Source organism: Amphiprion ocellaris, chromosome 13, assembly GCF_022539595.1.
Source record: "Amphiprion ocellaris isolate individual 3 ecotype Okinawa chromosome 13, ASM2253959v1, whole genome shotgun sequence".
NCBI classification, from domain to species: domain Eukaryota; kingdom Metazoa; phylum Chordata; class Actinopteri; family Pomacentridae; genus Amphiprion; species Amphiprion ocellaris.
This window is the reverse complement of record NC_072778.1, coordinates 20883542-20909450: the sequence shown is the minus strand read 5'-3', so window position 1 is coordinate 20909450 and position 25909 is coordinate 20883542. Positions and strand designations below refer to the sequence as shown.

Below are 25909 nucleotides of genomic sequence, written 5' to 3'. Positions count from 1 at the left end.
CAATTTTTAAAAAATGTAATTCAAAAACGTAAACGTTCATATATTCTATGCTCAAATGAAATATTGCAAGATACTAGATTTCTGACCTTTGTGAGCTAAAAGCCTTAATCATCAAAATAAAACAAAAGGGTCGAAATATTTAACTTAAATTGTGAAAAAAAAATTCACATTATTCCCATTTTATTTGAGCTCCATCTGTATGTCTACAGTCATCTCATCTCATATTAAATATCTGTGCATGTTTCACTCTTCTAAATATAACAAACAATTTGTGTTGATTTGTGCTTAACTAAGTCAAATATAATGGACACACTGTGCATACTGCAAAAATGCAACTAATTCAGTAAGATATATTTTTCTTCTTGGCCTAACATTATTGAATGCCAGAAAAAACACTACTTAAAGCAACAATGCAGGGCACCTGTGATTGCCTTTCATATATTCTTCACAGTATTAGGCATAGTATTTGGTTGGTATAGTTGGTACATGTTTGAGAAAATGAAACTAATTAATCAAATTAAGAGAAATATTTAAATTTAATCAGAAATGGAGCAGCATGTAATTTTGGAAATGCAGGCTCAATAAGAATTCTGTATAAAACCAGGTTAAAAAATAGAAGATGGTGGTGATTCATGCTTGTTGAAGCATCCTTAAGCAAGACACTGATGCCCTGTTAGTCTAAAACTCTGACCAGGTACCTTGTATTGTTGCTGTCAGTGTCTGAACATGTGAACGAGACTAACTGTAAAGCACTTTTAACACAAGTGCCATAGGAAATGTAATTTATTTCATGTTAAACTATGTTGTAACTATTGCTTTAATTTAAAAAAACTGTGTTTTTTTCCCACAAAATACACAGAATATGTGTCAGCCCTAAAGCAGCATGCATAGGCTACGTACATGAGTGTCAAACTGGACACCAGGGTTGTCTTAATAAAATATGAGTAAACAGCAATGAAACTGTGTCTGCTCAGGTAGCTCAGCCGCTATAAAGCACCAACACAGAGAGAGGATGGGGATCAGAGAAAAGGAAAGGCAGGGATGTTAATCTCTCAAAAGCACACCTGCATGCAGGAAAACGCGACAGCATTACACACAAACCTGCCTGCTTTCTTTTTTTCTGATCTCTCTTCTTTCCTTGACAGTCCAGGTTGCTTGCTATCTGCTCGATTCCTCATCACTCCTCCACACAACATGCACAGCCAACTTTGGTTGATTTTTTCTTTACTTTTACATTCAGTCATGAATTTGCACCGTGGACTCTATACATATTGTTCTCTGCAGCCAACACATATTAAAGGAGATGTCTGTGTGCTGCTCTGAGGAGCTTCTCCTATTGAGCAGACCTTGTCTCTTGTTAACAAGGGCCCTTCTCAATTACTCTCCATCAAGACACTTGTTAAAATAGCCAGAGAGACTCCCCCCTCTCCACCCTCTATACGTCCACCTTTAATTTTTAGCACCATGGGGATCTGCGTTGCTATGGATTCTGTCGTCATGGCTACAAACAACTACGCAGATGTACAGGAAGTATAGAAGGACGGAGGAGAGTGGTGGGATGGGGTGATAAGGTGTCTAGAGGGAAGCGTAACCTCTGCGTGGTGGAGATCAAGTGGTGATAAGTCACACGGTTCGGGGCGAGGGCGGACAGTGAGGCTGGTCCTCCTTTGTTCAATGACAGATGAAGGTCAGGGCAAACCCTCAGGGGATTATGAGAGGGTTTAGTGCTAATGCCTGATATTCCAGCTGGTTGTTTTCTTTCTGCTGCCCCTGTTGTCTCAATGCGAACATTTTGGAGGATTTTCTGGTATTACATTGACAACAACTCTGTATTCCAAAGCATCTCCTTTAGCAAATGAGGATGGCACAGAGTGGATTTTTGAAATGCAGATTTTTTTTATTTTTTTTTTTTTTTTAGGAAATTGCCCACATTTAAAAACAGCAATGCACGTCTACAAACAGATAAAACATTTCTTCTCCATCCATGCAGCCTTGGAGGAAGCAGCATGGTTCACACAGGGCAGATAAACGTGGAGTTTTATCAGTGTCGACGGACAACTGACTGTTTAATGTTCCCGTGTGGAATGAAGTTTGCAGCACATCCTTGATATGTGAGACACTGTGGTGACACTTCAAGGCTTTCATGAAACACTTTGTTCTCTGTAATTTAGAGTAAATCAGTGCCCTCAAGCTGAAGCACTCTTCAGTGGCACAACTGAGAACTGGCACATCCAGTCGAACCATGTATGGCCATTTGCCTGGAGGGGATTTTAGGACAAAGTGCAAAAAAATATATATAAATAACAAAAATTAAAAATGCATGTATGGATGTTTCCTGCATGCCTTTGATTGTGTCTCCTTCATGGAAGAGGGAGCGCTTCACCCCTAGATCAATAGTGGATCAGTATCTGATCTATATTAAGCTCTGAAAACTGAGCTAATAAATGAGTCTTTAGGAAAAAACAGATAATCAAATAATATTCATTGTAAAGGGAATGAATGTGAAGCAAATAGCTGACAAAACTAGGGGTTTATCTAAAATGTTGACTGGGGAATAAATTAAATCACATTCCTCTGAACAATTTACAATCGTCTTCAAGACACCTTAAAAGATTTGGAGGTATACCGCCTATTGAAGAAAAACACCTCTTCATTGTGTTGTCTATGGCTCCATCTTGTGGTTTAATGCATACTTGCCATTTAAGTTGTGCTGGTGAGAGAATATGTCTTGTGTTGGTGGCCATTCAGCATGTTTTCTTTCTTCCTTACTTCTCAATTTTCTATCTCTCCTCTCCATAATGTATTTCACTTGTGCGCCTGAAAAAATATCCCCGAATACCTGCTACAATCCCCTCTTTCCCACAAAGTGTGGGTTAAATCCACATCTTCTGTGATTTGTCATTCTGATGTCTTTCTGATGACATTTCACTCTTTTGGTGCTGTCTGGTTCTCAGATTGGATAAATGAAAGAGATTCCACTGGTTAAACTTTGACCACAGCACACTCACCTGGCAGGCAGAGAGAGGAAAGTACATACTGAGTGCATTAAAACTGATCCGCCTTAAGTAATGCGACATTTCTATAAGGATCCCCAGTTTGTGTCTAGAAACTTTTCTCAAAGAAGAGTCCCTTTCGGACTAGAACTAGGTTTAATCTATATCTTGGAAACTGGCTGTAAATGTCTGACATTTTGCATTGTCTAAAATCCAAACTTTAGACTTGTGGCCTCGTATGTTTTTACTGCTCAAATATTGTGTGCAGATTACGACGTTGATTGTGTGTGTTTCACACTTTGTGCCAATGGCCACCATCTATTTCTGTGGTTCCAGTTATGTGTGACTGTCTTTAGGAATGAGCCTGACTATATTACACCCTGGTCCCTCCCCCAGAAGCTGTGCTAAAGTAACAGCTGATGTCAGTCCTGCTTAAAGACATGCACACACATCCACATCCACATTACAACCTGTCTACCATTAGGCAGTACCGTCAAAGACACAGCAGAGAGCCAGCCAAAGGGGAGGAGGGCTCCTACAGGTTCCTCTGCCCACGACATATCAGCACTTGGCACAGAGGAGGCTCCATACCACGCTCACAAATCCACAATCTCAGCCTTTAATCCCCAGTTACAGCAGACAGAAAAGGGGAGGGCAGTTACCTAAGGCTCTCAGCACCCTCATGTACCTTCTTGGATCATGGAGCTGCACTGTCTTCCTACCGAGACCCCCACCACAGTGAGCTCCTGCTCCACGGACCCCCTGTACGACAACTGCCCACCTTTTGCCCAGCGAGAGAGGGCCAAGGAAATGGAAAGTATGGCTGTGTGCCCTGCCGTAACCAGACTCCCAGGCTCCTGCAGCCCTCTGTCTGGTCTGGCCCCAGCTGTAGCTGAGGTTCAGGCAGTGGTCGGCGGGGGAAGAGGGCCTGGCGCCTGGCCAGGTCACAGCTACTGCAGCTGTAGACAAGGCCTGGGAAGACTGGCCTGGGAAGCAGAGCTGGGCCCAGGCATAAACAGGGCAAGAGCAGGACAGAGAGGAGGAGAACAGGGATGTGGCTGGGGAGCAGAGGACAGAACTCAACTGTACCAGAATCCTAGCCGATCAGAGAGTGAGGAGCACCGGAGCACTCTGTCTCTGTACGATAACCTCCCTGACGCTGTAACAACAGACAGCCTCCAGGAAGTCTCTGACATGGAAACAAGCCTACAGGAACACTTGCAGGAGCAGATGTACCAAGCATGGGCCCCTGAGAAGATCCAGGGACTGATGGAAGGTGACGATGTGAGTGAGGAGAGGAGCCCCTGGTCCTCTTGTGAGATCGTCCTCGCTAAAAGTTGTTCTAGTAACCAGGACCAAGACAAGGAGCAGGAGCCAGAGCTGGACTCGGGTTCCTGTGGATTTTTGCAGGAGGACCCGATGCTGCACCCCCAGACCCCGATGTCACCTTCAGAACATCTTACAGCAAATTCCCCTCAGCTGTGCCACAGTAAACCTGCTCTGGGTGCTGAAGCCCCAAAGCAGCCATCATGGTCTCCCAGGGTACCCCCTCCAGTACCCCTGGCTGACCCCTCAGCCAGCGCTCTTCGAAGCCTGCTCACGAGCCTCCAGCAGCAGATAGTCAGACAGAGGGAGGAATACGAGGCTCGGATAATCAGGTAATTTGAGCTTTGCATTTCTATTTCAAACTGCACAGTGTACATAATCACTTGCAGATTAGTCACGCCATGTGAAAGACAAAAGCAATGTCTTAAATATAACTTGCTTATGCTCTTGGCTTTCAATATTACACTTCCAGTTCACTGACTTGAGAATTTTCCGGCCTGTGGTATATTTTCGGTGAACACAATGTTCCCAGGCCCAGAAAATGTGTGCGTCCACTCGGCTGTGCTGCTTTGATTCCTCAGTTGACTCCAACTTTCACCCTGTATCCTGTTTAGTTCAGAGAGCACCAACAGCTCATTAAGTTCTTCGAAAGACTCCCACAAGTCTCCCATGCTGATAGATTTATTTTATTCAGTTGAATAATACAACCATGTACCTTATATTTAACCACTGCTGTTCCACATGTTTTGAGTCTACAGTGGCAACTGACTATATGCATGTTTTCCATTGGCAAACTATTAAGAATCCTGTTTGTACTGTTAAGCAGCTGGTTGGTATAAAACGGGAAAAAAAAGCACAGCCGATGTGGTTGACATATAGAAAAGAGCTCATGACACTGGAAAGAGAGCTAATTTAAGGGGCCATTGCTGCTGACATAGACACAACACATACCTCGTTTATTACTGATATAGATAGAGCAAGTCTCAGTGTAAGGTCATGCATTGGTAGTTGGCATGGACAAGGGAGTATGACAATTCTTTCAGCTTTATACAGACTGCAGCAAACGAGATATGTAAGTAGGTAGATTTAATTCTGCACCGTAATCTTCTTTCATGGCTATTCGAACCATGTCAAGCAGAGTTAAAGTACTACAACTACCAACATAAGTATAGCAAATTCAACAAATCCATTAACTTTTCTGTTCACCAGCCTTTTACAAAGAACCAGTAATTTGAATATTGTCCTTCCTATTTCCTTTCTTTCTGCATCATCAGCCTAGAGCAGAGAAATGAGGAGCTGCAGGTGGAAGTCGTTTGCTTGAAAACAAACCTCACAAAGCAGCGGCACTGGTACCAGGCTGTCCAGATTAAGATTGCGGAGTCTGAAAAGGCCTGCGCTGCTGCAGAACTGCGCAATGCCACACTGCAGAGGGAGATGGAGCAGTTCTTTGACACCTTTGGAGAGCTCAACAATGAGGCAAAGAAGACAGAATACATCGTCAAGAGCTTCTGAGAAAACATTACGGTGTTTGATGGCATGAAAAGTGTGTGCAAAGGGTAGGAAATAAAGGCACAAGATGGGCTGGTCTTTAAACTTTGGCTAAGATCTTTTTATAGTAATGTGTCACTATGTAGAACATTTCCTACCCGAATTGGGATGGTTTAAGCGATGTACAGTTATTTCCCCATGGACAATCTGAGAATTACAAAAAACATCAATGAAAGAAAAAAAATCACTGATGTCCACTTTATTAGTTGAGTATGGGCAAAAGATGCTGGCCAGGTGATAATATGGTGGTCACTGCAATCACATACGACATCTCTGGAAGTAAAAGCAGGAACAAACTGTGAGATGTACAGTGTATACAATGGCGTCCTTTTTTGCTAAGATTTTAGAGACAGAGTTGGCCACATTTTGGGTAATTTAAGGCATGAATGAAAGAATAAGGTCATGGTTGTGTACAACGTGGTGCATAAGTCCTCAGTGACTTCGTAGTGTCATATTTCTGGATGTCCATCACACTGTGCAATCAGTTATGCAAAAAGCAGCACCGCAGTCCATTTCCAACATTCATCTTCAAAGTTTCAAGGTCCAGATTCTGACTCAGGACTCCAGAGTCTCCAAAGTCTCATTCACATCGTAAACCACGTCTGCTTTTTGTTGCTAGGCAAACTTTCTCCGAAGACTTTTCCTTTACAGTCAGGTTGACTGATGTCTTTCAGGATGATTCAAAGGAGATAATAAGGAAGTATGCTGCACAGTACAGTTTGGTAACACATACACACATATAGGCTTACAAGGCAAAAAATACAACATTTCTCAAACACGCTTTCAGAACCAAGAACATCAAGGTACTGCAAGTAAAAGAACAGACCTGAACAGATTTCTCTTTATAACAAGAACTACTGTATCTTGTAGGTGCAACGCCTTCATGCATGGTAAACACCGTTTTTGTGTTTTACTGCCTTTACATGTGTTCTACATGTCTGATTTCATGATTAATTTCATATCTTTTCCAGCCCTAATGGAATGGTTTAGAAAAGGGGCAGCCCATACTTTTACTTGTCAATGAAATGTTTTGACAAGATGCTTTGTTTTCATGGGCTTCACTGTGGTTGTGTGCAACATTTTGCAAGAACACAAAAATAAATACTACATGGATCTTTTTGCCTCTTCCAGATTTACAGGATTATGATCATCTTTTGATATACACATTGATAGTCAGTACCTTAAGTCAAATAGGGATGATTGCAATATATATATAGCTCTACAGATATGCTGAATTTCTGAACAAAACAAGCACACCTTATCTATTTGTAATGAAAGGGTCTACAGTCACGATGACATCTTTACATACAGTACATTATAGGAAATAAAACTGTAACACTGCAACCACAGCTTCCTCTAGCTGTCAGGAGTAAAAGCTTAAAATCCACATCACTCAAGCCAATTAATAATAAGAATAATAATTTAAAAAAAAAACACTGTGCAGAAAGCACCACTGTAGAGATCTGCAATACTTTGAGCGTGCTGAAGATTTGATCAAACTTTAGATCCACATTTGATCATCGGCTGAACACCAGACAGTTGAATGTGATCAATTTATGGTTAGCTTTTGTTCTTTTAGGCATAACATGCATGAGAACAGCTAGCAGCTGTGGTTTATGTTTAGTGCGTGTCTGCTCTAACTTGATGATGATAACCTCTGGTCTCAACTTTAGATTTGCTATAAAAAAAATAAAACTTAAAATTTGGGCATACAGAACAAAACAACAACCCCCCTCCTACTCATAATAACTTGAAAATTAATATGGATGCATACACTTCATATACATGACCAAGTTAAACTTCCACCAAGGAGAAAGACACAACAGAGAGCATGGATATCTCTGACCTATAGGCAGCAGTCCAAAACAAAAACTGAAGATGAAGAGGATCAACAAGGCCCACCCACATGGAAAGAAAATAGAAAAATAGACCTGTATATTGAGGTTAGAGAGGAAATAAGAAAAACACATGACCAAAAAAGGGGAAATAAATTCAAAATTTTGGGGATGATGGGGCTACAAAATAAAAAGGAAGATGAGGGTTTATTGAAATTCAGATACTGTAAATGGAGAGGCCACAGACAGACACAAGTTGTGTTAGATTGTGTTTACTGACTCTCGTCCAGTGGTCCTGTCAGTGTGTCGATGCTGCTGCTGTCTGTGTCTGAGGCCAACGTATGCTCTGTGGACATGGATGAGATGTCATTGGCTGAGGAGGACTGGGAGGCTGAGCCGGAGACCACATCTGATACGAGACCATGGAGAGAACCACGAGATAAAAGGTTTAGGTGGTTCTGCAACTATCATCAATAGCTAAAGTAAATAGACTGCATTTGTGGTAAGTTTGTAGTGTAACAGATGTGACCACAATTGCATATACCAGGACTACTTTCTTAAGCTTATGCTAGTTATGCTTGATCCTGAATATAGAGATGATATGGAATAAAGACGGTGCTTGCATTTACCTGAGCAGTCTTCTTTCATTAAACCATTCTTGTTCCTCTCCTCCCAGTCAATCACCTCTTCATAAATAAGTTCTGTGGAGAAACAGAAAATCTTAGATGTTTATACTGGGTTTATTCTCAGAATGTAGGCTTAAGGAACAGAATGGGGAACCTGTAGCTAAGTAGATAATAATTTCCTCCTCGGTTCAGCCATCAGCTCTTGGAAATATCATCAGTTACTGTTAACTGCTCCACAGTTTAAGTTAAATCTCATTATTTTGCTTGGGCACTGAGTTTTAGAATGATTTGGCAGGAGAAATGAGCTGTTTTTGCAACATTAAACTTCAGAGAAGCTTTGTACCGGTGAAAAAGAAAGGAGGTATTTGTGTGCAGTGTGAATTTCAGCAGCTGGCAGCTCAGCAGTTTTGTGACTTTTAGCAATGGGCGAGTTTATTTTAAGTTCAACAACAAGGAGGTTGTTGTATTGTTGACAAATTCATTTCTTTCTCTCTGCCAAAACTGTACCCACAGAATAAATTACTGAGCTTGTTTTGTCTTTCACAAAGTTGTTGAACAGATTTGATGCATGTGCGGTACAAGCAGCTCTATACCTCAGGTAAACTCAGGTCCATTCATTAGCTGTACACACTTTATCCTGAAAATGGTCACCAAGGGGCTGGTGCCAGTCCTAGCTGGCATTGGGTGAGGTACAACCAGGACAAATCTCCAGTCTCACAGGGCGAACACAAAGAAACAGACAACCATTGACACTCACATTCATACATACCGCCCATTTAGGATCCCCATTTATCATGTTTGTCTTTGGAAAATGTTGGAATACTTGCAGAAAACCCACAAATGTGCAGGGATTACATGCCCTACATGACCAGCAGGTTCAAACCCAACCCAGAAACCAAAACCCTTCTTGCTTTGAGGAATAGTGCTGGCCACTGAACCACCTTGCTGCCCTCTGTTAGTGTTTAGCACACGGCTGTGGAATTTGATTGTTTCTTCATAGCGTTTCTTGTATGTTGCAAAAGCATCCTACACCAAGTGGCTTAGTTGCCTCTGATACTGCACTGCTACCTGGTCTTCCATGAGAAAAGTCCCAAAAAATTAAGGTGATTTTTCATTGTGTATATGTTTCTGCACAGATAGAGAAAAAAAATTGATTCAAAGTAAAGATTCTCATAGCATTATTTAAACTGCAGTTGTAAGCTAAAGTGTACTTGTAAATCATTTCCCAAGAGGGAAGCGTATCCTACCTTTCCACTGCTCGATGGTGTGCTCTCGCTCTTCTAGCTGCTTATCTGAAATTTGGGGAGGAGGCTGTGAAACAAAAGGAAATACAGATATCGGATCAAGGTCACACATAGCTGCTGCACTGACTGACAATACCGACGCTTGAGTGGAACAGTTCACTCACCGCGTCTGCCTCTGCAGGGTCGTACCACACGTGAATGTAGGGGTGGTTCAGGGCTTCTTCGACGGAGATGCGGCATTCAGGATCAATGACCAGCATTTTGGAAAGCAAGTCCCGTGCTTGACCTGCTGTTATGGAAACATAGTGAAGGCAGTGTCACTATGGAAACAGGCCTATGACATCATTTCTCTTAAGTGGTCTTCATGAGAACTGATTACTTTCCCTTGTTATTGGGTAACATCTCTGGCAATGTCAAGATTGTTCTCTTGTTTCAGGGACATCTAACTCTAAATGCCACAGATGAGGACAGAAAACTCTTTTGACTTGCATGGTCAAACTAGTTGCCTAAGGGGTTTTCTGCTTTTATGTCCCTGTAGTTTTATTTGAAAATGTCATGTTATATCAGCATACTGCAGATAATACCTCAGTTTTACTAAAAGCCTGGCCTGATGGCTGCATTCAAATAAAACTAAAAACAATGCATAAAATCTAGCATTTAAAGTCAAGTTAAACAGGTGTAGTTAAACAAAGTAGTGTCCAAAGTTCTTACTCTTCAGCTTATCGTGTTCTGAGTCAGAAGGAAATGCCCAGTCTGGGAAAAGATCAGCAAAGCTGACTCCAGGATACTGTGGCTTATTCATCACATAGTTCCTCACAGTCTCCATCAGTCGGTTCATGAACTCCAGACTCGGTGTGCCGAGAACCTCTATGACCTTATTCCACTGGTCGATGTCTAGACAACACTCAGTTATGGAAAAAACTCAGGTGCATTATGGGCACATAAGCAAATAAGAGGAACACATGAAAATTCACAGAATCAAGTGACAGGTACATGAAATTGATGCACTTATGTGACGTGTATCAAAAATTTACAATGTTCAGTGTGGAAAATAGAAAATCAAAACTGAGTCTATATTCATGCTAGCAGCTTTGTGAGGCCATTAGATGCTGACAATGACATCCTAATATTAAGCAGATAAAATAAATACCAAGATCAACATCAATCTAGCATGCTAATATCTCCTAACTAGCACAAAACACAGAATTTGATGGGAAAATTGCTTTGTAGGTATTGGGTCTTGAACCAAAACATATCTGATCTGTAAGTGGTGCTAGATGACTGAATTTCATGTCAATCTACATAATAGCTGCTTGGGCATTTTCTCAAAAGCTACAGACATCAACCACATGGTGGCACTAGACAAAAAGTCAGGGGATCAGCCAAGTCAGTACTGTTAGATACATCATGCAGGAACAATGGATGTCTGTGCCAATCCATCAAGTGGATGTTGAGATATTTCAGTCTAGAACAATGTAGCGGCCCGACAAACAAAGTAACATTACAGTCCCTTGAACCATTATAGCATGGCTAAAAATACAGATATATATGGTCTGTTGGCTTACAATTGCAGAAGGCAATTACTTGCCAGGATGAAAAGCAATCTATCCTCAAATCACACTGCGCCCGACATCGATTCTCAGCTATTTGGGTGTAAATGCCCTACTGGTGAGGTAGCTGGTGAGTGAAGAGATGACTAAACACATTAGAAATAGAGAAACAGCCAATATAAATGCAAATGATGTGAATCACTTCAATTTGTTTCCTTCTATCAATTAAGGGATAGGCAGATATCTGAACAACATCCACAGATTAAGAATCATTGAGGAGAAGAGGGAACAAACAGAGCTCTCTGTTTAAACAGATGTGGTCTTATTCAACAGACAATACTAACAGGGCGTAACATAAAAAGTCTCAATAGACAGGTGAGGTAGAAGAACCATAAGACAAGAGACTGATGGAGGTTTGATGGAGGGTGAAAGAAGAGGGACAACAAGTGGCATAGAGACAATGTGAACGATGAAGGATACGATCGGTGCCCTGGAAGATGACGCTGCCTTTTACCATCTCTCCCATGATACACCCCACTGACCAGATGTCCACTGGAAACAAAGAACACACAAGCAAATACAAAGGCACACACACAATCACACAGAAAAGATATTAAATAAAAATGATCACATCACCCATATAATACAATTCAGAATATACACACAATAAAACAACAAATGAAAGCTACACAGATGAACAACAACAACGCTCTGTGATTTACATTTGAATGGCAAACATTAAAATGCAAAACACCAGCTCTTATTATTTTGGTCCATCCTCTCACTGCGCCATGGCCTGATGTTTTCATCATATTCATCTTCTGGCTGGCTCTCTTTTCTCTCGCTGGCTTGGGAATCAGCCGCAGCCTTCCAGGCCTTTCTCTTCTGCTCTGCTTATCAGTTTACACAGCTGTTGCTCTCTCCCTCACTTTTCCTGTGTGTGATTGTGTGTGCTTAGCAGAGCAGGATAGTTTGTCTCCCTTTCGCCCTCTAACTTGGCTGTTTGCTTGAGAGCATTTATAAGTGGTGAGCAGCCATTAACTCCTCTCTTTACTCTATTTCAGTTTCACTGAAGCTGAAAGTCTTCTGTGCTCCATACTGTAGGTCAACTCTACATAGACATTACACAAGTCATAAATGTAAACTGTGATGTTTTGTTGTTTGTGAACTACCTTGTACGTAAGCTAGTTCAGGAAATTTATTTACACAACACTTTTCTGTAGACAAGTAACATCCTGATTCAGAAGCCTGACCTACGAACCAGGATTTGCAGTCAGTGAGGTAACTCGAGGTTTAAATCTGTTTTCAGGATTACAATGGTGGTTAATTTTTTACTGGAATACATCACCATGTTGACTTATGCTGCATCCCTAACCTGCTCCAGAACAGGAGCCTGTACTACAAAGCAAGTTCAACATACCCAGGGTATCTTTTTGTTATCTGGCTTCATTTCACCAAACAACCACAGTTGGTGAGCAGTCTTGCAAAGCTGGTTATCAACTTGGTAAGTAAAGTTGTTAATCAGATTTTAGGTTTTCTAAAATCTGCCTCTGCCCATTCGCACGAAACAGGCAGAGTGGTAACAAACGACCCATCAGAAACATGGACAAGTCTACTGGCATCAGAGTGGCACATTTTACAAACAAAAAGCAAGCTATAATATTAAAAGTAAAGATTTTTAAACACATAATACAAATTTAAAAGTAACGCAGCTGCAGGAGCCAAAGTCAGAAAGGAAAGTTGCTAAAAACCTCAGACAGTGAGAAAACGTAATAAATGTGCTTTTCAATATCACTGTCCTGATGCGTCCAAGCTGCTTAGATGTCGGTCTTTTGTTCAAGATTAATGATAATTATCATCATGGATCATAACATTGTATACCAAAATTACAGATGTTGTCCTTTCATGCTGCTTACAAAGAGACAAATTATTTCACAAATAAATAATCAAGTAATAAAAATACAACTACTTTCATGGTGATATATAAGATGAATTCATTAATCGCTCATTAAATCACATTCTTATGGCTTTTAGACATTTCAGATTCTTAGTGGTGTGAAAAAAATGCAGTTCTCTTCCTATCCATGCTTGCGATTGGATCATCTGCTGCCAACAGCGCCCTCGTGTGAATAAACTCATAGCTAGATTAAGAAACAGTGGATAGACTGTAGATGCTAACCAGCTTTATGAGATTGCTCAGCGGTTGTTAGGCTTTCGTAAAGTCAGATAACTAAAAGATACCCTGGGTATCATAAACTTGCATTATAGTATGGGCCTCAGGTTTCTCAAGCTATGATTCTACCCAGTGACTAAAACAGATAAATTGCACCCTTACACGGCTCTATGTAGCATATATCCTTGGCAGTAAAGCTGGTGCTTAATATAAATCAAACTAGTCTTTGTTAAGCTTCTTTTCTCTGTGGGATATGCTTTAATGAAATACTCCAGACTTTGTTAAATGCAGCATCTCAGTGTCTTCTTCCTCTGCTTAGAGAAAAAAAGTTGATAAGTTGAAGGAGACAAACAAGGAAGGATACAGTCCTTTCCAGGAAAGAGGACTTTGTGAGAGATCATTTCAGCCATTATGCAGCCAACCGACCACAGGTCCACTGCAGCAGAGTAGTGGCAGACATTCAATGGCATTATCAACGACTAATAGAGCCAAACTTGATAACAAACAATAGCACAACTACATCAAAAATTGTACTGTTGGGATCAACAACCCTGGGCCATCTACTATGCTTCTTTGTTTACTCAAATGCTACTGTGTATTAAAAGCAGTCAGCTAGCCAAACAACATAATCATAATACTGTTGTAAATGTATGACATGTTCACATCGATTCTCTTTGTTGAAAGTATACCAGGGTCAACAGTGAACCACACCTTACAGGGTTTCCGCCGCCTCGCCTTCAAATTTCTTTCGTTTTTTGTAATTGGCGCAAATACACCACCGCTGCATGTCTCTTCACAGCAGTCTTGCCGTGTGTCGGGTACTTGCGAGTACTAAGGTAAACTACAGATAACTACCTTGGTCAGTATCTACTCTTGTTTTGTGTGTGTGTTTGTGTGTGTGGTGGCTCGGGGGGGGCTTTAAAAAGCCATTTTCAACTGGCCATTCAATATTCAATAAATACGTTGTACAAGGAAAATCTGCAGTCAAGTGTCCAAGTGTCATTTGTTTACGTTGCCACGGCTCCTGGGGAGCCTGCCGCCACTGCTGAAAAAAATCCTAGAGGAAACAGTGCCTTACATACATTATATTGCCAAAATTATTCGCTCACCCATCCAAATAATCAGAATCAGGTGTTATAATCACTTCCATGGCCACAGGTGTATAAAATCAAGCACCTAGGCATGCAGACTGCTTTTACAAACATTTGTGAAAGAATGGGTCGCTCTCAGGAGCTCAGTGAATTCCAGCGTGGAACTGTGATAGGATGCCACCTGTGCAACAAATCCAGTCGTGACATTTCCTCGCTCCTAAATATTCCACACTCAACTGTCAGTTGTATTATAAGAAAGTGAAAGTGTGTGGGAACGACAGCAACTCAGCCACCAAGTGGTAGGCCACGCAAACTGATGGAGCGGGGTCAGCGGATGCTGAGGTGCATAGTGCCAAGAGGTCGCCAACTTTCTGCAGAGTCAATCGCTACAGACCTTCAAACTTCATGTGGCCTTCAGATTAGCTCAAGAACAGTGCTTCAGCAGAGAGCTTCATGGAATGGGTTTCCATGGCCGAGCAGCTGCATCCAAGCCATACATCACCAAGTGCAATGCAAAGCGTCGGATGCAGTGGTGTAAAGCAGGCTGCCACTGGACTCGAGAGCAGTGGAGATGCATTCTCTGCAGTGATGAATCGCGCTTCTCCATCTGGCAATCTGATGGACCAGTCTGGGTTTGGCGGTTGCCAAGAGAACGATACTTGTCAGACTGCATTGTGCCAAGTGTAAAGTTTGGTGGAGGGGGGATTATGGTGCGGGGTTGTTTTTCAGGAGCTGGGCTTGGCCCCTTAGTTCCAGTGAAAGGAACTCTGAATGCTTCAGCATACCAAGACATTTTGGACAATTCCATTCTCCCAACTTTGTGGGAACAGTTTGGAGCTGGCTCCTTCCTCTTCCAACATGACTGTGCACCAGTGCACAAAGCAAGGTCCATAAAGACATGGATGACAGAGTCTGGTGTGGATGAACTTGACTGGCCTGCACAGAGTCCTGACCTCAACCAGACAGAACACCTTCAGGATGAATTAGAGCGGAGACTGAGAACCAGGCCTTCTCGTCCAACATCAGTGTGTGACCTCACAAATGCACTTCTGGAAGAATGGTCAAAAATTCCCATAAACACACTCCTGAACCTTGTGGACAGCCTTCCCAGAAGAGTTGAAGCTGTTATAGCTGCAAAGGGTGGACCGACGTCATATTGAACCCTATGGATTAGGAATGGGATGTCACTTACATTCATATGCAAGTCAAGGCAGGTGAGCGAATATTTTTGGCAATATAGTGTATTTTCACGCAGCATTCAACGAAAAAATGAAACTATATTTAGAAAGTCAATTATTGACGAATGTAAAAAATTGTCTCTTCAAAAACATGAAGAGATCCAAATAAGAGCATTCATAAGTCCTGAACTGTTAATCAATTCCTTCTTGTAAAACACAACACTTACAACAATACAAATACAACTACAATAAAATGTAGTCATGTGAAACAAACTATCACAATACTTTTGTTCCTGCCGAAAAACAAAGTAATTTTACAGTGTTGGATGCCAATGTGGTTTTAGCAGTACAACTGTATCCTTGCCAATGTATTCGAGGTAAAACATTTTTAAAACTACTGTTCTAAGGCTGGTGCTTGGCTGTACTTACCATTCTCTTTATACTTCATGCCGAGAATGACCTCTGGGGCGCGGTAGTACCTGGTCACCACATAGGGGGTCATCATGAAGTTAGTGCAGGCCGTCCGAGCCAGGCCAAAGTCCAAGATCTTCAATGTGCAATCTGACTTCACCACAATGTTACTAGGCTTTAGATCCTGAAGGGATATAAAATTTGTAAATCTATAGAAAAATATGCACCCAAAACATTGCACTTGGGCTACTGGCTTCTATAAAAATGGTAAATAAAAGAAGACTAACGTGAAATCATGTTCTTCGCCAAAGTTACTGATGAAAATTTAGAGTCAACGAATGCCCCTTTGCTTTTGCTAACCTTCCAAAAAAGCAAATTTTCTTTTAAGGTTTACCAATACCCATTTTCACATATTAACACATGTAAAGGGCTATATGCTGAGTTTATTATCTATTTAATAATCATTGTTCAGTGTGGTTACACACTTCTGATCACACTCTTGACATTAAAAAGTTGATATATCCAACCCTGAGAGGAGTAAAGTATTAAGTTACTCTTGATATATTTTTGCAGTGTATGAGATGCTATATTCTGCCTAACTCCTATAGTCCACAGCACAAATACTATTTGTGCTTACCCTGTGGATGATGCCAGCAGAGTGTAGGTGCCTGATGCCACAAAGGATCTGGTAGAGCAAGTATGACATCCTCTCATGGTCCAGGTCCATGTGGATCACCTGGCATAGGCTGGCATCCATCAGCTCCATCACCAGATACCTGAGAGTGGAAGAAGGAACAAAAGAATGAACCGAGGTTGTGTGAGATTGTGAGCTACAAGTGCAGGAAAGGGAATAACAGGAAAAATGGTAGTATGAAAAGAACAAAGGAACAGTGAAAAGGCCAATTAAAGAGCAGAGCATATGAAAGTATAGCAGCAGAGAAGGTTGACAAGTAAAGAAATCAATGTTAGTCAAATGAAGGAAAACAAAGAACAAAACATTTGAGCAAAAAATCTGAATATTTCAGAAAGCCTAAGCAGAGTTGATTGTTAGCGCCAAAAACACTCCACTGCCACTCACAAATCCTGGAATTCCTCCAGGGACTTCTGAGGCGTGAAAACATTGATCAGACGGATGATCTGCAAGCAGAGAGACAGGCACATTAGTCCACTCTGTTACTCTCCCATTTATATCCATTTCTCTGTCGAGAGCTTGCCAACTGAGAGCAGGGATTCTGTTACTCTGAGCAAGAAACTTTATCAGTATTGCAGAGGTGGCTTTCTTCTCAGGTTTGTAGATTTAAACAACATAAAAAATGTAACAGATAATTAAAGTGCTTTGGCTTTTAGTCAGTTTCTCCATCTTCAAACAAAACTCAAAAAAAAAAAAAATCCTCACCGCCTTGCCTAATTTTCTGTCTAATACATGTCTATAAGAAACAAAATAATAAAGCACATCTTTAAGCAAGTAAGGAAGAATGATGCATTAAATCTGCATCTTACATTTTTATGGTTGACACACTTGAGTAGCACCAGCTCCCTGTAGGCACGCTTTGCATGGGTCTGGTTCTGAAATGGCCGACAGAGTTTTTTCACCGCCACCGGTATTCCAAGGACTGTATCTAGAGCAGAGCTGGTTACACAAAGCAAAGACAAGACAACAGAGACAAAGGTCATCAAAAAAAAAAACACATCTATACTGCATATGCATATACATAAATAAATCCTCCTGAGTAAAAAATTTGTCAGTTTCACTTTCAGCTTAAGGGGAAAAAAGCTAACGGTCTCTTGTCATTTAAGATAAGATAAAGATAAGATAAAGATAAAGTTCTTTATTTCTCCCCACTCCAGGGGAAATTTACATTGTTACAGCAGTTTTATTTACAATATATACAAGGGTGGCAAAATTTTTAACAGAAAAAATAAAAATAAAAATAAAGTTTAAAGTTTAAAAGTGCAAAGATGATTTATCTTTTAAAACCGGAAAAAGGGGTGATAGGGAATTCTTCTGAGTACTTAACATAAATACTATTTAGTCTATAGTCCTGCCTGCAGCCACTAGGGGTTGTATTGTTTATCAATCAATATTAAAATTCTTTAAATAGTTGCTTTAATTTAGAGGCCTAAACAGTAGCACAAGCAAATTTTACTGCAATATAGCTGTTAGACCTTGTGCGTAATGATGGAATTTCGGCCTTGGGGAAAAGCTTGGGGAAAGTTTGTGGAGTGCCCAAAATAGAAAGGGTTAATCTTCAATCTGACAAGGACAAATCTTGCCTCCACGGTGGTACAGCAGAACAGTTCAGGGGCCTGCCAAAAACATTATTAAGGCCATTAATATACAGCAAATTTCATGGAAATGTGGCCTTTAGCTTTCAAACGTCACGAAATCATTTCCATTAAATTCTCAGGGGTCTGTGAATTTAACCGCTACATTTCCACTCTTACTAAGAAAGTGCAGAAAACCTGATGAATCTTTTTCAAACATCAGCATGCATAGCATTGTTCACTTCTTCGGTATGCTAAAATGACAGCAATCTGTCATTCAGACATGGGACTTTTATATTAAAGTGTCTCCTGGCTTATTCAGGCATAACCACCACAGTGAAGGAAAGAGAAACTGTGTGCATGTGACATCTGTCATTCACACTTGACTGGACATCACATCTCATAAGTGATGGAGCTCAGAACTCAACCTGAAGATGGCCGCTATCTAACAGATGATTTAATTGCAGCTTATAAACTGTGACTGTGTGTCAGAGCTCACCTGTTTGGAGCGAAGAAAAATACACAGCGTGACATGCTGTTAGATCCTGACCCTGATTGTCTCTTAGTCAGGGAGAATTTATAAATCTAAAGTAATTAATGAAGTTACTGATGCTGTCTGATGCTGCCAATATGCAATAAAAAAAAATAAGGGGAATGATTCCTACAAACAGTTGGAGGCAACAAACTGAATGTCAGCACCTGTTAAACATGTACCCAATTTGCAATAGGTGTGAAATCGTAGGGCAAAAAAACACGAGTTTTGCGATTTGGCATGCAAACTGTGCCTTTTGTGCACTCTGTGATGTTTCTAAACCTATATCTAAAAAAGCAAGTCTTCCTGAAACCACTTCAACCAAATGCTGTTGTGTGTGTTTACCGAATAACGCAAAGATGTGCAGTGCAGATTTGTGCTATGCTGGAATTGTTATGAAAATGTTACATGGTCTGACCTATTATGATTGACATTACATCTTTTAAGGAAAGTAAGAAGGTTGCTCGTGCAAACATGAAGCACGTGTTCATTTGCTGTCAGTTAATTTTTAAATGAACATCCAGAATTTTTGCACTTGATGAAATGACGATATAATTATGGACACGCTGAGTCTTGGCTGTCAATATTTTTGCTTATCAATCAATCAATCAATCAATCAATCAATCAATCAATCAATCAATCAATCAATCAATCAATCAATGAAATGTATTTATAGAGCACTTTACAACAACATAAAAGAAGACCAAAGTGCTTTCCATCAGCATGATAAAACAAAACAATACAATTTGGTTATTACAAAGCAACAAAAACCATAAAACCATAATGCAGCACAGATGAATAAATAACATTTAAATGAGGCATTTTGGAACGACATGAAAATAAACTCAAAGGAGACAAAGGTACATCTCAATCAGTGAGAACACAAAGTTCCAGTGGAAGTGCGTTCCAGAGTCTCGGAGCGGCAACAGCAAATGAACGATCACCCCACTGCTTGTACCGAGACCTGGGCCTGTCCAGCACCATCTGAGTGGACAACGAGTGGATCTGAGGGCTCTGCTGGGGCGGTGGATGGTTAAAAGCTCAGAAAAATATAAAGCAGCAAGGCCATGAAGAGCTTTAAAAGCAAATCTTAAAATTTTAAACTCAATGCGATGATGGACCAAGAGCCAATGGAGGGTGGAAAGGATGGGAGTGATGTGACTGTGTCTAGATGTGTGGGTTAGACAAACATATAGAGACAAACATATAGCTTAAATGAACAGTAAAAACCGGCTAAAAAGTAGATGCACATGCGATTTTGTCAGCACAGAATGACACAGCTTTAATACTGCTTTTCCAAGCAGGCATTTTGACTAGTCATAGTAAGGCAAAGCACAGCTGTTAATAACAACATTGACAATGACTCTACTCGGGTTCCCTAGTAAGCCATGACTGTGTGATAGTAATACCAACACATACAATAACAGAATCTCAAACCAAAGACGCTGAATCTCTTCAGCAATCAATTACTTAACATTTACACCTGCATTTTTCCTGCCACACTAACTAAAAATGTTGGCTGCAATAAAGGCCTGTTTTGCCCCGGGGCTAGTGGTGAAAAAATTTTTTCGTTAATGCAACAACTGACATGTTCATTTAATTAGAAGGAACTCAGGATATGAACAACACCCTGGGCCTGTTGCACAATCAACAAAAAGCCAATAAAAACACATTCTCTCACCAGACGATGCCTTGAGCCCCGGAGCCGATAGCACGGAGCTGTTGGTAACGCTTGAGTACAGTGAAGGTGGAGTCTCCCACCTGAACGCTGTAGAACTGGCCCTCTGCCTCACTCATCCTGCTAAACAGTCAGGACCACCGGCACTGTCTGCAGGAAGTCAACAACACAGAGAGAAAAAACACAAACAACATGACTGAGTTAATAGCAGGCATTTGGCTTTACACAAAGTCTTCGCCAAAAAGGTAAACAAGTCCTAAGAATGTATTTGTTATTACTACATTGTAAAAAGCAGATAGTCCAGTCTAAAGCTTGCCAATTCATCATTGCTTTTATGCCAAGTTTCTGCATCTGACAGCAGTAACAGTGGGCTAGAGCTGAAGTGTTTCGGTGTATGCGTATCGTAGAGAAAAGAGGAGAGTGACAGCTTGGAGTTCCTGAGGATCTCACTGCCATCTCTAAACTCAGCCTGACATACTCATGCTCTGTAAACACATATATAACACACACACTCACGCAGGCAGCATTTGCCTTGAACCAGTTCATTATTTTTGGATCTACATCCAGCTTCACAACAAGTGTGCATCCATCAGCAGTGGATGAGCACATATACACGTTAAGAACACACACGACAGGTTTGTGTTTATGACAAATATAGCAGTGTTAGCATTGATTCCTCCTGCAGGAAGTAGAGGGGTATTATTCTTGGCCATCATTTGCGCCAGTGTGTGTGTGGGCGAGGACACACAATCGTGTAGCTATGCAACAGCGAGCCGTCACGGCTGTTTGTCATTCCTTCAGAAAACAGCCATGAGTTAAATGGAGTCTGATTTTTTTTCACCTTTTCTGTTTGACAGGACACAATGACTCACTGGTTTTCATGGTCAGACAGACAAAGTACTCCACAGAAAGAAGCAGCAGGGGAGAGGTTGTGATCAAACGGAGCCAGAAAACACCTCAAGCTGCATCAGTTGTACAGATACTCAGTCTTAGCATTGACATTGTGACAGCATGTGTGAGCAAAGAGCTACATCAGTAAGTCGAGGTGGAGCAGCTGCCAGTGACTGACTTAGCTGCATTTGCTTTTAGTTTAAAATGCCTCTTAAAAAAGGGAAAATGTTATTACAGTAATCACTTGTTGCACATAATAGTCTAAGGTTTGTGGATTTTCTTCCATATTACAACAAAATGGAGGCAGTCAATTATTATTTTAAATAAAGAAACTGATTTTCAAATTTTGACTTCTTAAGAAAAGAATTGCTTCTTTTGTGTCATAGATGACTGTACATAACGAACGATGGTCATTATAATTAGCAACAAGAGAAACAAGACATGAAGATTGCAAGTTATAACTTGCCACGGTAAGTACAATTACAACATAAAATTATCAATACATGTAACCTATAAAGCATTTGATATTGCAGTATGGGACTAGATAAAATAAAAAAACCATGTAAAATGGGACTCAAACTCTAAAGCCTGATGGTAAAATTAGTACTAAATATCTATGACCTTTGAAGTAATTCATATTTTATTTAGACAATTTTAGTTCAATTTTATTTTTTTTTTTTTTACAATAAATATTTTATGGAATTTCGCCATAACCAGCAAAATATGGAAATTAGGAACTGTATCGTCAAGATGTTTAAATCGTAGCCATTTCTGCTCGAGTTAACAGTTCATTTTTCTTTCAACAGTTATCTCCCTTCTTGTCCAGTGCATCCTGTTGAAGGACTTCCCACCTAGTGTCTTCATTATTTTGCCCTAGTCTCTGTTTGTCATCCTATTTTTTGTTACCTATGCTGGCTTGTTTCTAAATTGTGACTTTATAGGCATGTGTTTTTAATCTCTCTTGAACACACCACCTTTTTTCTTTTCTGCTTTGTTTCGTAAATGCATGAACACTCAAAAAAATGCCTTAAAATGTAGGAGGTGTGGGTCTGCATCCGCACCATTAGTCAGATGAAAAATGGCTTCTTCTCATCTCTATCTACTTTCTTCCTGTGCCTCCCTGGCTGGTTCTCCTTCCTCTCACATGCACATCCAGCTGGCTCTCTTACCATACCCAAAGGGAGAGCTAGAGCTGCAGAGACCTTTACTTTTTCATGCTTCTCTCACTCTTTCCATATTCCTTGGCTTTGTCTTCGTTCTTTTATAGTTCTGACATTCCCTCACTCTTCTGACCTTTTCTGGTTTTCTTCAATCCTCCCTGTGGCTTCCTAAAAGATATCCCAGCTGAGGGAATGAATGGTCCTGACAGATATATTTTTGATGAATGCTGTGATTATGACAAGCAAGCAGGGCTTTGCTTGATTATGTAACCATTTAAAACGCAGGTGCAGGAGAAGCAGCATGCTAATGCAACATGCTCAATTAGAATAAGACCAAAGTTTCCTTGACATCGAGGCACCACAGATTCTAGGCCACTGATTTGACACAGCACATGAACACGTGCAACAAATACCCTTCCCACTGAGAAAAATACTGGTTCTGCAATTTTAGCAAGGAAGCTGCATTAATAGCAGTGGCACTTTGATATTTTTCTCCAGTAGTTTTTCTACTCAAATGTCCGCTGTGCTGATTCACCACAAACGCATCGAGCTAAAGAATGCCATGAAGGGGCCATTAATCATAACCAAAACCCATTTCTGCTACAGCAGGCACAACCCATGTACAATCCTTCACTAGCTGCCAAATATATAGTCAAAACTATACACTATATACAGTAGATTCAGCACAGTTATACAGACACTGACTGGGAACAACTAGAGTGTGTTTAAAAAAAACAAAATAAAAATGCATGTCAGTTCAGAGAGCAAGAAAGACACACAAGTAAACCCCTGTAATATTTCTGGCCTGCAGGCACAGAAGAATTTGTTCATATTCAAAGGGAATTCGATTAGTGGAGACTAAAGTTAATTTGCCAAAGGGGAAACCTTGGCTTGTGCAGGTACATTACAAGCAGGACACATCAAAGGTTAAGTGGATATGAAGAAGAAATGAAACAAACTGCTGATCAAACATAAAATTAATCATTTTGTTACCATAGCATTACTAAACATCAGTAAAGACAGCATTATGACACAGTTAGTCCCGTAAATGCAGACAAAATTCTAATAATACTTTAGCAAATACTAGAAAACATTTGAATTTTGAAAATTGAATTGTGTACATGTAATAATAACATATAATTATACTAATAATAATGTCATAGCGGTGATTAAAACTTTGGCTTTAACAATTAATTGATTAGTCCAAATATAAAGTTAGAACTAAACTGCCTAATTAACTATGAGTTTACATAGAGGGCTGTGATTACTCAGTCTGTGCTTCACAAACATAATCAAAGCTACAGGCAAGAGCTCTGTTACTGCAAAGACAACCTGTCAGTAACAAATAACTGTGTTGATTGAATAGTTTAGGTAGTTGTTTTCCATTTTAAGGACTGATCCAATTTCATTTATATTTGGCTAAAGAGAAAAAGTTAAGACTTATTCTGAAGGATATATTGATGTGCTATTTTAAAGCAGAAATGATAAATAACTAATAATTACATTTTTACATAACATTCAGTTCAAGTTAGTTTTAGTTACAAAACAGCCATACTTCCCCTCTGAGACAGATCTGGAGCAATTCAGGGTCAGCGTATTGCTCAAGGACTCTGCCACATGTGGACAGAGGGAGCCTGGGATTGAACCACCGACCCAGCAATGAAGGACTGACCCATTTTCAGGCAACATGTGCCATCATTCAAACATTAAACAGATGAAAACTGACAAAGACTGAATTGACTGAAAACAGAGCAGGTCTAGATTTAAATGTTAAAATGATTTATTGTATTTTATTAAGTAATTGAAGACATTCTGCTTAATTCATTGCAATTCGGATTCCTGTGTCAGAGAAGACGTATGAATTTAAAGATGGAGGCTTGTCTCGTCTCTTAGTTCATAATTACATAAGGATATGCTTTTGTACATTTTACTGCTGAAGGAGATGATGAGAGAAGTGACCTTCACACAAGCATCACCATCCTCAACCCAAGGCTCATCATGGCCACTGTCCAGTTCTGTCCAGTCCAGCCTTGGGGTCTGACGTGGCTCTCAGTTGGGAGCTGGATGGGAGTCAGTGAGCTGGCTATGATATCAGATTAGCATGGCCTGAAGACTCAGCATCTCATCCTGATGTAGCAGTTACAAAACACAGCAGGGGCGGGTAAAACTGTATCTAGGCTGCTACTGCACAAAGCCTGTAAGACCAGTATCTTGAAGAAAACGAAGAAAGCAAAGGTATGTTAATAAAGGGGGAAAATGGCAGGAGCACATGTTTGTTAAAATTAATAAACTCCTGGCACACTTTCATGGTCTTGGCTGTGCATGTGTCATCCCACTGCACTGTTGCCTAATACAAACTATGCCAGTCTGTTTATGCTTAGACATGCTTCAAACTGTACACATGACAGAGTAATCCAGAGTACACACGGTGCCTGACTCGTTGATAAGCTTAACTTGGCTCTAACATGCCGAATGGGGGTGAAAAATAGCACAAGCTTTCATCACATCTACACCTGTGGTAGTTGTGGTTCAGGTTTGAGAACCTGAGAGGACCGGGCCTACGGAAATGTCATTCATTTGAGGTAAATGTACATCAGCGTAGCTCTGGTGAGAAGCTACGAACACTGACAACCTTTGTGTGATAACAGAGGAGCATTTTTAATAATGTCCACACAAAGCATACTTGCTCTAAGTACGCGCAGACACAAACACGGAGGTATGAAGTCACCCGTGTATGACACACCGTGGTCGCAGCACCGCTGGAACTCGGCGCCTCAAACAGTCACAAATCAGCGTTTGACGCCGCCAAAGTTACAACAACACAAACGCAGGCTGAATTCGCCTCACGTTTGACGAGATATGAAGTTATCGGGGCCTACGCTGCCGGTCTTTGTCGATTCTGTCGGCAGCAATGCGGTAGTCGGGCCGCCGGGGGTGAACTGAAGAGGAGGTCTGACGGACCAACGGACGGCAGGAGGCGGCAGCTGCAGCACCTACCTTCTCCCTTCGCCGCTCCCAGGGCACTCCCATGCATCGAAAACACAGATGAAACGCTCTCCACCGTCTTTCAGGCTACAAATCGGGAACCGGGACAACCGGGGAAAGTTTAGGAGAACGACCAAGCCGGCTGTCACGACTGATAAGCCCTCCTCTAGTTCCTAGCTAACTCCAGCGTCAGGCGGCGCGGAGGGACGGGCGGTACGGAGGAAGAGGACGCCACAACAAGCCGAGAGCGAGCCCTGCCATGACGTCATCACGCACGGTTTACGTAGGCGTAAAGTTTTTTCTCAAGCAAAACTTTGCGAAGTTTTGTTTTGAAATTATTACTGTTAAATAGAAAAAAAGATTTATGAAAGATCACGCTATTAAGATCATAACAAGAATAACACTTAATTTGCAAGTAACTTC

At 40.8% G+C, this 25909-nt stretch overlaps 2 protein-coding genes across 4 annotated transcripts; one reads left to right on the top strand and one right to left on the bottom strand.

Annotated features, from left to right (window-relative positions):
- The first annotated feature begins 3445 nt into the window (after positions 1-3445).
- On the top strand, positions 3446-6999 carry LOC118470389 (uncharacterized). Its single transcript, XM_035948792.2, has 2 exons — positions 3446-4651; positions 5594-6999. Exons 1-2 carry the CDS (start codon positions 3693-3695, stop codon positions 5829-5831), a joined length of 1197 nt encoding a protein of 398 aa, XP_035804685.2. The 5' UTR covers positions 3446-3692; the 3' UTR covers positions 5832-6999.
- mapk9 (mitogen-activated protein kinase 9) lies at positions 6052-25713 on the bottom strand. Of its 3 annotated transcripts, none has more exons than XM_055016389.1 (12): positions 25499-25713; positions 20454-20600; positions 17476-17605; positions 17054-17112; positions 16613-16751; positions 15994-16159; positions 13660-13731; positions 10284-10466; positions 9737-9861; positions 9576-9639; positions 8332-8403; positions 6052-8111 (listed from the first exon to the last, which is right to left on the bottom strand). In XM_055016389.1, the coding sequence occupies exons 2-12, from the start codon at positions 20567-20569 to the stop codon at positions 7975-7977; spliced, it is 1263 nt and encodes a 420-aa protein (XP_054872364.1). In that variant the 5' UTR covers positions 20570-20600; positions 25499-25713; the 3' UTR covers positions 6052-7974. The 3 variants fall into 3 exon arrangements, with proteins under 3 accessions (XP_054872364.1, XP_054872365.1, XP_054872363.1); XM_055016390.1 differs by lacking the exon at positions 13660-13731 and adding an exon at positions 11603-11674 and having other exon boundaries at positions 9737-9858; XM_055016388.1 differs by lacking the exon at positions 13660-13731 and adding an exon at positions 11603-11674 and having other exon boundaries at positions 25499-25712.
- Positions 25714-25909: the final 196 nt, after the last annotated feature.

Bases quoted from the DNA above. Each gene is read 5' to 3' on its own strand.
- LOC118470389 (XM_035948792.2), top strand. From the start codon at position 3,693: ATGGAGCTGCACTGTCTTCCTACCGAGACCCCCACCACAGTGAGCTCC. The intron at 4,652-5,593 runs GTAATTTGAGCT...CTGCATCATCAG, and splicing joins TACGAGGCTCGGATAATCAG to CCTAGAGCAGAGAAATGAGG.
- mapk9 (XM_055016389.1), bottom strand. From the start codon at position 20,569: ATGAGTGAGGCAGAGGGCCAGTTCTACAGCGTTCAGGTGGGAGACTCC. The intron at 17,606-20,453 runs GTGAGAGAATGT...TTGTGTAACCAG, and splicing joins GGGGCTCAAGGCATCGTCTG to CTCTGCTCTAGATACAGTCC. The intron at 17,113-17,475 runs GTAAGATGCAGA...CTCTGCTTGCAG, and splicing joins AGTGTGTCAACCATAAAAAT to ATCATCCGTCTGATCAATGT.